A 14,766-nucleotide genomic window follows, 5' to 3' on the forward strand; every position below is an offset into this window, starting at 1 on the left:
TAAACACACACACACACACACACACGTACACAGAGTAAGCAGAGGCATATATCACCATGCAGCCCTACAGGGACAGAACCATTATTCCCTACTGAAGTGCTCCATCATCATCTCTTGGCCACACACACACACACACACACACACACACCATGAGACAAATGCCAGAGCAGACTGGAGGAGACCTTACACATGGCTGGGGGAATGGAAGGGTCCTGTCTGTTGGCAGGTGTCTGTACATTAGCATGGAGAAGGTGATCCCACTGGAGACCTGAGTCAGCGACCAAAGGGAGGCCAAAGAGAAAAAATATCTTCAAATGGGATTTTATCAGAGAAAAAAGCTGAAGCTTGTCTATTCTGTCACTCTGTTCAAGCTCTTATTTCCACGATGTCCAAACTTGTCTCTACCTTCGAATCCCTTTGGTGAACACTGCTGGACCCTGTGAAGTCATCTCTGTTATCATCTACCCAGACAAGTGATAATGAGAAGCCATACTGTGTAGCTGACAGAGAGGCTGTCACATTTACAGGAACACTGGCACCATAGATTCAATCAAAGATCTGCTACGTGCCACGATGCTTGTCTGACTACAGACTACAGTTTTTATTTTCGTAATTAGATTTCATTGCATCTACACTGTTGTTCAGCTCATCTTAGGAGGCAGATAAAGAGTTGAGACAATGTAATTATGGGATGCTAATGATGCTCATTTGTACTAATGCTGGATGATGGTAAAATGTGTGGCAGTTTGAGACAAGATAGATGACAGAATTGTTTCAGTAGCTGCAGAGATTTTAGCAAAACCCCACTGTGAGGAATGGCTCTGCCTTTGTTCTTACACATCACACGCCTCATGCAAACGCAGATGTGTGTGCATTGACTGATATGTGGAAATACACATACACACCTACACCGGTGTGTTCAGCCCTGCACCAGGTCAGTGGGAAACAAAGAGGCGGGGGTGTAGGGCCATTTCATAACCCCTCTTCTACCTGCAAACTGCCCTCACATCTGTACTTTCATCCAACACAGCTCCACCCCCACCAACACACTCACTCTGTTAGTCAGGATCCAAGTGGGAGAAAAAAGAAATTTCACAAAATAAATGTTCATCTAATATATCATCGAAAATTTAGAGTAGTGACAAACTGTAATGAAATCAGAAAACCAGTGAACACAGGAAATTGCAAATTGCAGGTAATGTTGTTGACATTTTCCTGTTTCAGCTTGGGATCAAATGCCACCTGACATTTCCAGAAAATAAAGGCTAATAATTTAAACATTTCTTCGTACCTGATTAAATGACATCAGGTGGTTCATTTCAACTGCAGGGCTGCAGCTATTGATGACGATTATTTTCATCATCAGTTCATCTGCTTTTTATTTCTCATTTGAACTGTTTGATAAAATGCAGTGAAAAAGCTTTTTTTGTTCAACTCAATTTACCATCACATAAGACTAAGAAAAGCAGCAAATCCTCACAAACGACAAGCTGGAGTAATCAAAATATTTGCAGATCATTTTTTTGTCAAATTGATTTTGACTATTCAGTGAATCAACTTATCATTGCAACTCTATTTAACAGTTCAAATAGCACCTCTCTGCATATCTGGCATAGCATATCAGGCTATTTTGTTGAGATGAGTGTTGTGAGTTTTTAACCACAAAAGACAATTATCAGATTTATTTTAAACCTAAAGTTTGGTGTATAGGAAACTGTTGATGTGAAATCAGCCACAGTTCACTAACTGTGTCTTGATGTTACCCTCCTGTAACTCTGCGTCTCTGTCCTTTAGTGCTCTTTCTTACCAAGCGTTCATTAGCTGTGTAACCTTTTACTTTGAATTATAATGCAACTCAGTCTGCTGCTCAGGTCCAACTGAAGGAGCGTATCGGACCATTTATCATTCTGTCATGACACACTAACTAGCCAAGTGCTCAGTCATTCAGTCGACCTGCTAGCCAGTCGATTGGTCAGCAATTCAAGCATGCATCCCTCCATACAGACAGTCGTCCATCCATCTGCAGCCAGTCAGCCAGTCAGCCTGTCAGTTGGAAGGTACTGAGGTGGCTGAGCTCTGCATGGTTGTAGGGCTGAACAAGTTGTGACTGCAGCTGAACTGTGCAATGGGGCAGAAGTGTGAAGCAGATTGGAGACCATCTGCTTCCTTTTCTGTCTCTCTCTCTCTTCTTTGTTTGTCTGCTTTTAACTTCTTTTAGCAGATGAATCTGTTCTTTTTTTCTTCCTACTCAATTGCTTTTCCGTCTCCTTTCTTCATTATAATCTTCTTTTCTTGCCCTGTCCATGAAGTGGTCTGAAATGCAGGTGACCAATTCAGACAGGCAATTACTCCATACTGGACTAATTCTAGCTGTTTACCTGTTTTGTTTTGTTTTTATTATTTTTATAATAGTATATACATCATTGTCTTTTTTTTCCTGTTCTGTACTTGACCTTTTGTCAGTCCTTACTACTGAAACTGTACCACCGTCTACTGCTCTGTTGCTTGTCCTCTGGCTCTGTCTCTCCAGGCCTTTGCCTTTTTATCCCAGATAAAGTCACTGTTGATCTAAAGCGGAAGTTTGCTCTTATTTGCAAACTACATGTTTATTCGTAAAACAATGTTAGCTTTATGCAGTCCCATTTTCAGTTTTTGTCATTACTGTAATGATCTTGTTTTGGATGTTTAATGAGCATTACTTTGATCCACTGAAAGAATTTCACAAACATGCAGCAGTTCTCAAACATCTGCTGGAGGAAATTTCTTATGCTTACACAGGATTTGTGCTTTGAAGGTATACTTTAGGCTATACAGTGTTTTCACCTGCAGAATACTGTTTAATTAACTTATAATTGATTAATAGATGAGGAGGCAGTTTCTCATTTATTTTCCTTGTAAAGCTGTTGGATTTTGTCGAACATTTTTTCACCTTTTCATCAAAGGTTTACACACCCCTGCTGCAGATGTAGGTTTATGTGTGTGGTTATGTGTGAATAGAGCTGCGATATTGGCAGGCTGCTGCCTAGGGCATCTCTTTCTTATTACTGTGTCGAATAGAATGCCCCTCCATCTACCAGTTTGTAGCTAGGGTTCACTTTCTATTATAGCTAATATTTACAAAGCGCTATCACTATTGGATCACTATTTGATTGTATCATATATCTGGAATCATATTGAATATGAACTGAATTGAAATGAATTGAACTGACAATCAATCATGTTGAGAGCACATACATATGTTTGTGACCATAACCAAGAGATTCATCATGTTTGTCTGTGTGCATGTGTGTGTGTGTGTGTGTGTGTGTGTGTGTGTGTGTGTGTGTGTGTGTATAAAGTATTTGGGCTCGCATTTGAAGTTCTGTCAGGTATCAGGTAGCCTGCCGTGAATGAAGCAGAGGATTATTTGAGACAGTGCATCAATGCTGATTGAATTGGCTGGTCCTGAAAAAGACGTTCAGGGTTTTGTCAGACAGAAGAGAGACAGGAGGAAGCTGTTGATCTAATTCTGAACGGTTGTCTGTTTGAGGTGGTACAGACAAACTATAGGAACGCACCTACAGGAATATGTTCTTGGAAGTTTTGGTTCGGACACCTATTAGGTCATGAGAGCATAGACACCAAAATGAGCAACGGTGTATCGCTTTAGCTCAATCTAGTAGATGCTTACAATGTGTGTACTGATAGTAAGGAACATCCTTCACAGTTATAAAATTTGTTTTTTGTATCAAAATGTTATTAGCTTTTATTCCATGCTTATAGATTGAACCATCTAATACTGTTATTTAAGTCATTCCTTCACGTATACACACAGTGACTTTTTCATTCAACTACCAACTTAATTACTATGCATTCATGCAGCAGTTATTTGAACTGTGTAACAGTAAGGCAATGGTTCTTCATTATTGACTTAATTCTGCACTAAACTGCAATGAATCTACTCAGATCTGTGTTTCTTTGACAGTAAATTATCATTTTAAGAAGACTTGTAACCGAAACTGTGAAAACGGGAACATCCAGGACCAGGACCATGTCTTAGAGAAAGCTTTAACATGGCTTCATCCTTCAGTGCTTCTCATCACAATATAGCTTTGGCATTACTTATCAGCTACGAGGTGTGAGCATGTGTAACGTTATGAATGGGAATCACAGGAAAGAGCAACATAATCAAAAAAGTCTAAAGTGAGTGCAACAAGAATATAAACACATACAGGTGTGTTGTGCCCTGGAACAAACAGATAATCACAGTTTCTGTGTCCGTTTTCTTTTCTTTGTCCAGTCACAGATGAAGACACAGTGAAGAGATACTACGCCAAGTTTGAGGAGAGGTTTTTCCAGACCTGTGAGAAGGAGCTCCTGAAAATCAACACATTCTATTCAGGTATTTATTGATTCTTGTTATACCTGATGAAGTGACTGATGCAGATCATATCAAATCACAGTCAAATAAAAAAAGCAGCTTTATATCAAATAACTGAACCAGCTGCAGTGTGATTATCAGAAGAGCTGTTGTATTGACTGTGCTGATCAATTATCTGTAACAACCATGAGGCAATGTCAGCATCATTTAATAATTGTTATGGAGTGTGATTGATTTTTTTCCTCATCTGCAAGTAAAAGCTGGGCCTCATTTTAGTTGAACTTATTTTTTGCCTCATAACAATTTTGCATGAGCTGTGTAATAATACATTGTATAGACCACCGATTAAAAGACTAGATAGATTTACTCTGTACTGATTTTAAGAGAGATGTGTTGCCTATTTCAGCGCCAAATGACATTGCGTCTAACCTTGGTCATTTGATTAAAGTAGCCAGTGGTAAGTCATGTTTGGGGGAGCAGGCCTGCCTGTGTGTATTTCAGGGAGCGAGGGAGTATGTGTGCCATGTAACATGAGATGGAAGCCATAATATATTCTCGTATTCTGCTACCACATTCTGCCTTCTGGTCTTGAGCTTCAGCTCGAGGGGTATCTAAAGACAGAGAGTGCTTCCTCTAGAGGCTGTTTGTAGAACTGCAGGTTTCCGAGGTCAACAGAGGGCCAAGGCTGACTGGCAAGATTGTTCTAGCTCATAATGATGGCATATAACTGGCAGATGAATGACTAGAGCAGAAGAGACACAGGGCATAAATCATTGCAGGCCTTGTTAGCAGGAGGTTGATTTACTGCAGTATTGAGGAAACTTTGAACCTCTATCCTGATCCATTATGTACAGCAGATAGTGACAACATACTTAATTTGTGTGAAGCATAACAGTGTGTGCAGATTAGGGTGTGACTAATTTCTTTTTGCAATATTAGGATGTAGATAACCGTGATAGATTTGGGGTATTTGATTTTTTTGGATCCACATGTATATTATTTTCTGTCTATATGCATAAAGGATACAAAAGAATGGAAAACAGAACAAAAACTTGTTATTTCTGATATATTCAATGCTACATGTGACGTGTGATGTTGACAGCACAGTCACATCACATCAGTATTACAGTGATTGAGTTATTGTCTCCTCAGCAGATGGGAGGTGTGAGGTTGGTTAAATGTTGTGCATCAAAACATTAGTGTCACCTTCCTGCGCTGAGGCGTCTTGTTTATCCTCCACACACTCGAGGCTGAAACAAGAAATTACAGAGTTCTGTCCAACAGGCAGCTTCATCTGGTGTGTGTGTGTGTGTGTGTGTGTGTGTGTGTGTGTGTGTGTGTGTGTGTGTGTGTGTGTGGTTTTAAAAAGCTTATTAGGTTGGGAGAGATAGCAAGGGGCGAGATGAAGATAAATTGTGTGCTTACTTTACATAAGACACTTGCCTCCACATAGCTTTTTCCGTCCCTATCTCTCTGAAAGGGGTCCGTGACCTCTCAAAACCATTCTGCAGTGCTGCGCTGAAATCCAGCCTGTTGGACAATACTTTCATCATCATGGGTTAAACACACACCAAAAAGAGACTTTTACAGGCTACTGGTTCAACAGAATATCCTGTCTTCCTCTCTGTTTCTGAAAGCTGAGGAGGAACAATGGGCTCTTTACAATTCTCCATTAAAACTACACCAGCCACTGACACATGTCTAACAGGTTCATTAACCTCACACAGATGAACTGCTCAGCCATGTCCTCTGCTGTTAAGTGTCACTGCACTCCCAGATTCTCAGATCTAAATTAAAGCTACTGTGACAGTCGGGGTCTTGACTTTCTCACGCCTGTTGTCGTTGTCATGTCTTCATCCTAGCATTGTTATAACAGACAGTACGAGTCCAGTAGAAGGATAACTGGATTGAGATGTCAAATGAGAGCTGTGGCATTTCTGTGAGGCAGGTAGTGGTAGTGTGAGATCTGGAAATATGTGGGTGGGTGTGTGTTGAAGCAACAAAGCGTGCAAGTCCCCAGTGAGCCCTCCACATCACCACTGCTGGTTTTCTCAGTTAAGGACAAGAGGAACAGCTACTAGAGCCTCAGCTCCCCAGACGGTCAGGCAGGCGGGTAGGTAGCTTCAAACCAAGTCAGATTTGATTTGTTATCAGACTGCTGCTGTCACATACAGTACTGCAAGGAAATATCAGTGTGCCTGTTCTCCAGGTCTGTTTTATTAATGGTTTCTACTCCAACGGGAAGAACTTGAAAGCCACAGCAGGAGCAGACATGACTTGCAGGTTTCTCAAAACAGGAAGTAACCACATAAATATACTAAATGAGAATAAGTAGTGTAACTGTTTTGAATTAACCATGGATTTACCACAGGACAAAGTAATGGCTTCTGATTGGTTAAAAAGAAGTAGAGGTTAAGTGGGGCTAATCTCTGTCAGAAAAGTAGGTAGAAGTGCAGAAGAAGTCAATGAAATGCAGGTTACTGCCCAGGTCCCCTATGATTCCCTCCCCTTCTCTCTCTCTCTGTCTCTCACTGTGGGTATATTAACCTATGTCTGAACCAGATAATGGCTCCTCACTGTGCAGCATTTACATGGGGAGTATTAGCCATCAGCCTAATAGTCTCCATGTTTCTGCTTCCAGACACAGGTAGAAGAGAAGAGAGGAGTTTATAACATTTTCTTTAGTCGTCACCTTCTCTGTAGTTCGTTACAGGAACCTATACTCTACCAAGATCATCGATGTCAAACTGAAGATTTGGCATCTTTAACAAGCTGTTTGTCAGACAAGACCCAAAGAGAAGGGTCTTCTCTCCTCCCTCCCTCAGATATAATGGTTAGACTACCAAAACACAAGTCAAACAGAATGAGGAACTTTTTGTTCAAAGGCATTTATTCTGATTATTAATGCTGTTTATTTTATTCGTCTCCTCTTAATCACTGTTGTTATCAATTCATAGCTGTGACTGTAATATTGAGTCAGACTGACTTTTATTCTTTATTACCAACAATACATGAATTCACTGGGGCAGACTACAAAGGATATAACTATAGTCATAAGAACAGTCATTTAAAACTCTGATGGTAAAAAGAAGAAGGCTTTTCAGATGCACAGCTCCCAAGTGTGTATATGTGAAGTATCAAAATGCTTGATTGTGTTGCAGTATGCAAAATGCTTCCCTCAATAACAAAGCATTTAAAACCCTAAAAATCTTGCCCTCTGTAGAAAAGCTTGCCGAAGCCCAGAGACGTTTTGCCACGCTGCAGAATGAGCTGCAGTCTTCACTGGATGCTCAGCGCGAGAGCAACGCACCGCCCGGCCTGCGCAAACGCAAGACGATGTTCCACCTGTCGCAGGAGGAGCGCTGCAAACACCACAACATCAAGGACCTGAAGCTAGCCTTCAGCGAGTTCTACCTCAGCCTCATCCTGCTCCAGAACTACCAGGTGTCAGCACACACACAAACACACACAAATAAATGGATTTCCATTAGAGAGAAAAAGTTCTTTAAAGCAATGTTCAGCAATTTACCAAACAAAGGAAGAAAGGAAGGAAACGGTCTTGAGAGTAGTAATCACCAATGTTCATGGACAGTATATGTGTGTTGTGTTGTATTTAATGTTTCCTTCAGCATTTTATTTCAAACAAGACTCCTTTTTGTGGTATGGACATGTGACAGTTGTTTTCTTGTTTCTGTCCACAGAACCTGAACTTCACTGGTTTCCGTAAGATCCTGAAGAAACATGACAAGATCCTGGATACTCCTCGCGGCGCCGACTGGCGCGTGGCACATGTGGAGGTGGCACCTTTCTACACCTGCAAGAAGATCACGCAGCTCATTTCTGAGACAGAGGTGCATGGTCTCTCTCACACACACACACACACACACACTCACAATAATACAGAGATAGTGGTGGACAACTTAACACGTACATAAAACCATGGCACTTAAAGTAACTGGTTGCTGTCTGTGTGTCCAGACCCTCGTCACCACAGAGCTGGAGGGAGGAGATCGTCAGAAGGCCATGAAGAGGTTGAGAGTTCCTCCGCTGGGGGCAGCTCAGGTCAGGCATGCCACTCACACTGGTTATCTATTGGTGTTATCTCCTCGTGAGCCCACCTTGTGCCTCACACTCTGTGTGTGTGTTTGTGTGTATCTCACATAAGTCATCTCCACATCTCCCCACAATACAAAATTGCCTATGAACAAATTCGGTGAATATACCAGTGAGTGTACTCTTTGCATTTCTCGGACTTTTATCATGTTTCTTGTTAGTGGTGAACACAGGTTAAAACTAAATGTGAGAAGCTTGTCATGAGAGGTATAGAGGCAGGAAGGAAGATGGGAAGAGACAAACCATGAGAGCCTTCAGTATTGATTTTATAAGTGCCTTTCCATCGTTGAACAGACAGGATATCTTTCAGGCTAGTGGCACTTTACCCCCCTATGTTATATCTACCGTTATTACTGCATTAATTACTGTCATGTCTAACTTGAGTTGTGCTATGTCACTATTGATCTCTTCATTTCCCCTGCAGACATGTGTATGATAAACATATTCAAGCGGATGAAAAGGAACCAATGCGGCTTTTTATGGCTTTTTACTCTATAGGTTGTTGTTCCATTAAGTTGTATTTTATCTGAAATTGGAAAATTACTGGATTCTAGGTACATATACAGTGTCTTTGTATGACCTGCTAGTATATACAGTTTTCAGATGTCTGTATTCATGTTTTTCTGTATCCGTCTTCACCTGGCTCAGCCTGCTTTGGCCTGGACAACCTTTCGTGTGGGTCTCTACTGCGGCTTCTTTATCATTCTTGCCATCGCCTTTGTTCTCACTGGTAAGTCACATGACCATTTGAATTCATGCATTTTTCATATCCTTTTGAGTCCTGCACAATTTGTAATGTGTCAAAGATAACTGTTAGTTTTTGTAGATTGTTTAAGATTAAAAGGGAGCATGACTGGCAGACATTAATTTTTTTCCCGCAGATTTGTTATCAAGCAGGCAGTCAAAGCTTTCTTTGTTTATATTCAAAAAGAGAAAATCCACTGTGGTTTCGTCAGGTGTTGTGTTCATCCGCTATGAGAACGTGTGGCCTCTGGTGCGGATCTACCGGGGTGGTTTCCTGTTGATCCAGTTCCTCTTCCTGCTGGGCATTAACACATATGGATGGAGACAGGCTGGAGTCAACCATGTTCTCATCTTCGAGATCAATCCCCGCAACAACCTTTCACACCAACACCTGTTTGAGGTTAGAATAAAGAAACAAATCAGAAAAATAACCATTTTCTCTGGAATGAAGAAAAACAACTTTGTTCCTAGATTGACAATCATGCATTTTTAAGATATTCAATGCGAATGAATGAGGTTGTTTAGGGTAATCCAAATTCAAGAAATACATCATTCAGCAGAAACAATACATATCTAATGTCCACAGGGTTTTATTTATAGAAAAGAAACCAAAGTAATTTGGACTGCATTATTCAGATTACCCTGTTAATTGTTATCATGTGTCAAAAGAGTTTTCTTATAATGTCACTCTGTTCTGTTTCCCCTCTCTGTGCTACAGATTGCCGGTTTCCTGGGTGTGTTGTGGTGTCTCAGCATCCTCTCCTGTCTCTACTCAGAGTACACCTACATCCCCATGCAGATCAACCCGCTCATCCTCTATGGCTTCATGGTGCTTTTCCTCATCAACCCCTTCAAGACCTGCTACTACAAATCACGCTTCTGGCTCCTCAAGCTGCTGGTCAGTTCACTCATTTATTTAGTGTAGTGTTTCTTTCAGTCTTCTGCTTCTGCTTCATTTGAAAGAATTACAGTGATGCTATCTGAACTTTGGTATACATCAATCAAACACATTATCTGAAAATATTCATGGGTACACACAGGCTCATGCTGGCAACTGGGAGCCTGCAGTCATACTTTAGATGGACTGTTTTAACAAGGACTGGGGATTGAATATGGTATTAGCACAGACCACAGAGTGCAGGAGGGAGATCTAATGGGAAATTTGTAATTATTTGTATTACAGACAAAATGGTGTTTATTTCTATGCATGTATACAAGTGAACCCCAATTTTAACAAGAAACTCAACGCTAACCTTAACCAAAATCATAATTCTGAACACCCCTACAAATATGCTGAGACTGGATTGACTAGATAAAGCGATACCGTAGTTACCTTGAGTTCTAGGGACTTAAGTTATATTTGTTTTGACTGCCCTGCCCCTTACCTGTGGAATAACCTTGTGAGGCCTTTTTCGTTATGATTGCATTATGCATTATTATTGCATTATGATCCTAAACCAACACAAAATGACTTTGAACAAGCTATTAGCCTTTTTATAGCACTGCTGCCATATTATACTGCTGACACAGGGTGTGAGCGAGCGTATGTGTGTGTCTCTCAGAAGGAATGCATGTACATTTCAGATAGTTCAGATATATATCTCAAGTCTCATGTGTACAAAACCCTCCTATGTTACTCTGTTCTTTGTCTAAGCAGTGCTACCAGCCTGCAGGAGAGAGGGTGGTGTGTGTGTGTGTGTGTGTGTGTGTGTGTGTGTGTGTGTGTGTGTGTATAGAGACAGAGGGCAGGGGGGTTGAGGGATAATAGAATGCAGCCTTGTCTCAGGGGAGGTGGAGGCTGTGACTGTGCAATCATTACAGGCATAGATCTATCAGTATGCTGATGCCCCGAACTCCTCTATCCCTCCTCCTCTTCCTCCTCACACTTCAGCCTTCCTCCTTCCTCCCTCCTCTCCTGTTTCTCCCCCAGCAGCAGCAGCAGACCCCCACCATATTCTTGTCCTTTCCTTTACAGCTCCCCACAGTCCTCATCAACACTCCCTCAGCTGTCCTCCACTTGCATTGCTCCATAATCAGCCTCAGTCTTGAATAGTCCTGCACAATCATAACAACCTACATAGAATTAGAGCCAATATGAGCTGGTTTTCATGATTGTCTTACACGTAGCCTCATGGAATAAGCAATAAGTGGTTAAGGATGTTTCAGGAAAAATTGTAGTTTTAATAGAGCAAACAATCTTGTTTTCTTTCAAGCAGTACTATAAAATGCCAAATGTGCTAATTTCCTCTGACAGAGGACAAAAATGTAATAAGAGGACAAACTGCAGAGCTAGCACCTGGATTACTAGTGTTTGCTCAAGAAATGAAAGCCTACTCACATGAGTGCAGTAGGCTTAGCCTTGAGACATCCACAGGGCGGATATGGGTGAGATGGCCACTCGATCAATACAGACTTTGATTGACAGGTTAAGAGAAATATGTAATGAGCTGATGCATGTAAAAAAAAAAAAAAAAAGGTAAATCATTATTCTTTGACATTTGCAGTGGAGGGAAAGTGTGTGTGTGGGTTTTGCGTCTGAGAGTGTACACTGAGAGGAGGCATACAGTCGCTCCTGAATGTCACATGTGGCCTGGGGGCTTAATGGAAAGAGTTGAGCGGTGTTGTATCATTTTACAAAGCGTGGTCAATAACTGAGCTCCTGCCAAAAGTCATATCCCAAATAACATGCCCACAGAAGCCAGCATGCACCACAAAACACTGCCAGGTCGTTTCATGGGCTTGTGTTGTACACCAGTGAGCAGCCACACAACCCAAAAACAAATACATGCACACGGACAGAAAGTGTGACTCATTAGAGTGTCCTGTGGTGTGCTGATAAGGTAGTCTAGAGGCTTTATCCCTTTGTGTGTTACAGATCATTAATAGAGGTTGTTCCCTGCTTTGCACTTCTGTACTGAAGTACTGCGACAATTGCACACTAATTAGTTGTTGACTAATTCAGTTTAGGTGTTGAAAGCACATACTCACACTATCAGAATGTACTGTAACATCTGAGGTAAACTTTGTAGCAGAGAGGTCAGCCAAGGTGTTTTCTGAAATGCAATAAACATATTTCAGATGATTTTATATACTCTTCTGAGTTAATATTATTGAGTTTTAAAATGTATATTGAACTCAGTGAGATTAAAATGAATATTATTACATGATTAAGTCTTAACTCAAACCAGCCAATGGTCTGCCTTTCCCTTTTTTCAGCGTTCTTCTTTCCTCTTTGTCTGTTTCCAGTTTCGTGTGTTCACGGCGCCGTTTCACCGCGTGGAGTTTGCAGACTTCTGGCTGGCGGATCAGCTCAACTCTCTGGTGTTTGTTCTGATGGACCTGGAGTTTCTCATCTGCTTCTACATATTTGAGCTACAGTGGAGCAACAGCAAGGGCCTGCTGCCCAACTTTAAAAGTGAGCCATTAAATCTCACTAATCTTAAACTTTATGTCTTCTACACCTGTCTGATGTTTCTTTCTGTCCCTGTCACAAGAAATGGATTGAAAATGCTTGAACACTGTCGTTTAACATCTGAAAGTGATGAACCTTGGATTTCTGGACCCACTTTGTTTGGCTGTGAAGTTTCTTGTTTCCTGTATAAATATAATACTTAGTCAGTCATGCATTAACAGTATAATGTAACTACAATAAAACCTACATTTTTACTTTTTTTAGTACAAAAACATAAGGTGTTTGTGTTAGCCTCGAAGGATCAAAAGGGGAGCCGAATTTTTCTAAACTGATTATCTGCATAGAGTCATTATCTGTCTCTGGGCCATTTTTTTCCCAATATCCATCAATAATAGGCAAAACTACTTCTGTATTAATTGGCCTCATTTTTTTTCTTCACTGGCAAATTGTAGTCTCCATATACATACCAAACCAACAGCTGCATGAAAAGTTTTCAGGGGTTGTTGAAATGAAAAATGTAGAAAGTTTTAGGGAAAATTTACTAACTGAAGTAGATATACACAGATGATAACATGTGGAAAGTAGGAACATGAAAAGTATACAGTGAATTGCGACATTTACCTTTTGTTGGTTAATAAACAGTAAAAAACACATCAGGATGTCGGTACGGATTTGTATGAACGCATCACAGTTAAGAACCAACTTCGCATCTTAGCAGCCTTTGTTTTTTTTATGGTATAGGTATAGACACTAGATATTTGAATATAAACCTTGAAATTTGTTTTAATGTTTGATGGTAATCATAGTATTTACTCTTCACTCACATCACATCATAATATGGAGATGTGGCACAAATCTTTTGGTCGTAAATATGACAGACTAAGTTGACAGTGTGCCAGACAGTTTCCTGACAAGTGACATGAACAAGGTTTTAATTGCTGTCCGTCGACTCCACCAACAGTGACACCTCGGCTTCTATGCAGCCAATTAACACAGAGCTAATGGAAGGGAAATGTTTGGCCCCCCAGAGGTCGCCGTGTGGTTCTCATACTGATGAGCTTTTCTGTGGGGAGAGCGTTAGGGTGGATAACAGGGAGAGAAAGAGAACAAGTGCACGAGATTGTAACATCGTCTTGTACTATTCCTTCCTGTTCTAGGCCCCGATGACTACATGTGCCACAGCTACTCATACGGTCTGCGTGCCATCATCCAATGCCTGCCCGCCTGGTTCCGCTTCATTCAATGCCTGAGGCGTTACCGTGACACCAAGAGGGCCTTCCCTCACCTGGTGAATGCTGGGAAATATTCTACCACCTTCTTTGTCGTCACCTTTGCTGCACTCTACGCCACACACAGAGGTAGGACACACAAACATATCTATGCTCAGATATCTATTTTATTTGTTATGTACCCCAGGAAGTAAGTTTGATGTGAGCTGAGTAGACATTGTTAGACACTTCCCGTCAGTTTCAGTGCTATAAGATTTGTATCACAGAGGAGCCCAGACCAGGCAGAAATAAGTCTGTCTGAAGCTGAAAATCTACAAACTAAGGCAACAGTATCTGTGTGTTGCTGTGTTACAGGAGCATGTCAACAACACACAGGCCTTTGAGCCGTTGTATTAAGTCATGTGTGTGCTCAGAAAGTAGAGGTGACCTTGAGTGCAAATGCGAGAGCTTGGCCTTGGTTTCCTTGCAAGTGCCTAGAGCTTTATAATGGAAATAGGAAAGGTTTGTCAAACACAGGCATGGATAAACAAGGTTCTGCTCTCACAATATGGCATTCAATCTGAGCACAGGAGGAGAGGAGAAGTAGCAAAAAAGGAAAATGAGAGGAAGAAAAAGACATGTTCCCATTTGAGATCTATCAGAAACAAGTGTGGAAGAAGAAAAACAGAGGGAAAAACAGCAGTTACCATTAAAAGTCAAGTCACTCTCCCTCTGACAGATTCACAATTAGCCTGCAATTACTCTGATTCAGAAGCTTTATCACAAAGGGGTTCATGTTCAAAGAAACAGCACCCAGGCAATAAAAACATCCCCCCAGCATTCAGCCTTTGTGTCTCAGTTCTCTGTCTCAGATATTTGTCCACACTACTCCTTTCAAAGCAGTTTTTTTTTTTCAGCCGCTCATATAT

General features: G+C 41.1%; 1 protein-coding gene across 1 annotated transcript in view; it reads left to right on the plus strand.

Annotated features, from left to right (window-relative positions):
* xpr1a (xenotropic and polytropic retrovirus receptor 1a) overlaps window positions 1-14,766 on the plus strand; it is a 68,685-nt gene that overhangs the window by 43,870 nt on the left and 10,049 nt on the right. The window contains exons 4-12 of the mRNA XM_071487816.1: window positions 4,280-4,381; window positions 7,584-7,804; window positions 8,062-8,211; window positions 8,339-8,422; window positions 9,122-9,203; window positions 9,430-9,617; window positions 9,936-10,115; window positions 12,464-12,632; window positions 13,787-13,987. Of these exons, the coding sequence (XP_071343917.1) occupies window positions 4,280-4,381; window positions 7,584-7,804; window positions 8,062-8,211; window positions 8,339-8,422; window positions 9,122-9,203; window positions 9,430-9,617; window positions 9,936-10,115; window positions 12,464-12,632; window positions 13,787-13,987 (1,377 nt within the window). The remainder of the gene's footprint in view (window positions 1-4,279; window positions 4,382-7,583; window positions 7,805-8,061; window positions 8,212-8,338; window positions 8,423-9,121; window positions 9,204-9,429; window positions 9,618-9,935; window positions 10,116-12,463; window positions 12,633-13,786; window positions 13,988-14,766) is intronic.

This window comes from Trachinotus anak, unplaced genomic scaffold (genome assembly GCF_046630095.1).
Source record: "Trachinotus anak isolate AG129_WGS33_773 ecotype Australia unplaced genomic scaffold, CSIRO_AGI_Tana_v1 ptg000010l, whole genome shotgun sequence".
Lineage (NCBI taxonomy): Eukaryota > Metazoa > Chordata > Actinopteri > Carangiformes > Carangidae > Trachinotus > Trachinotus anak.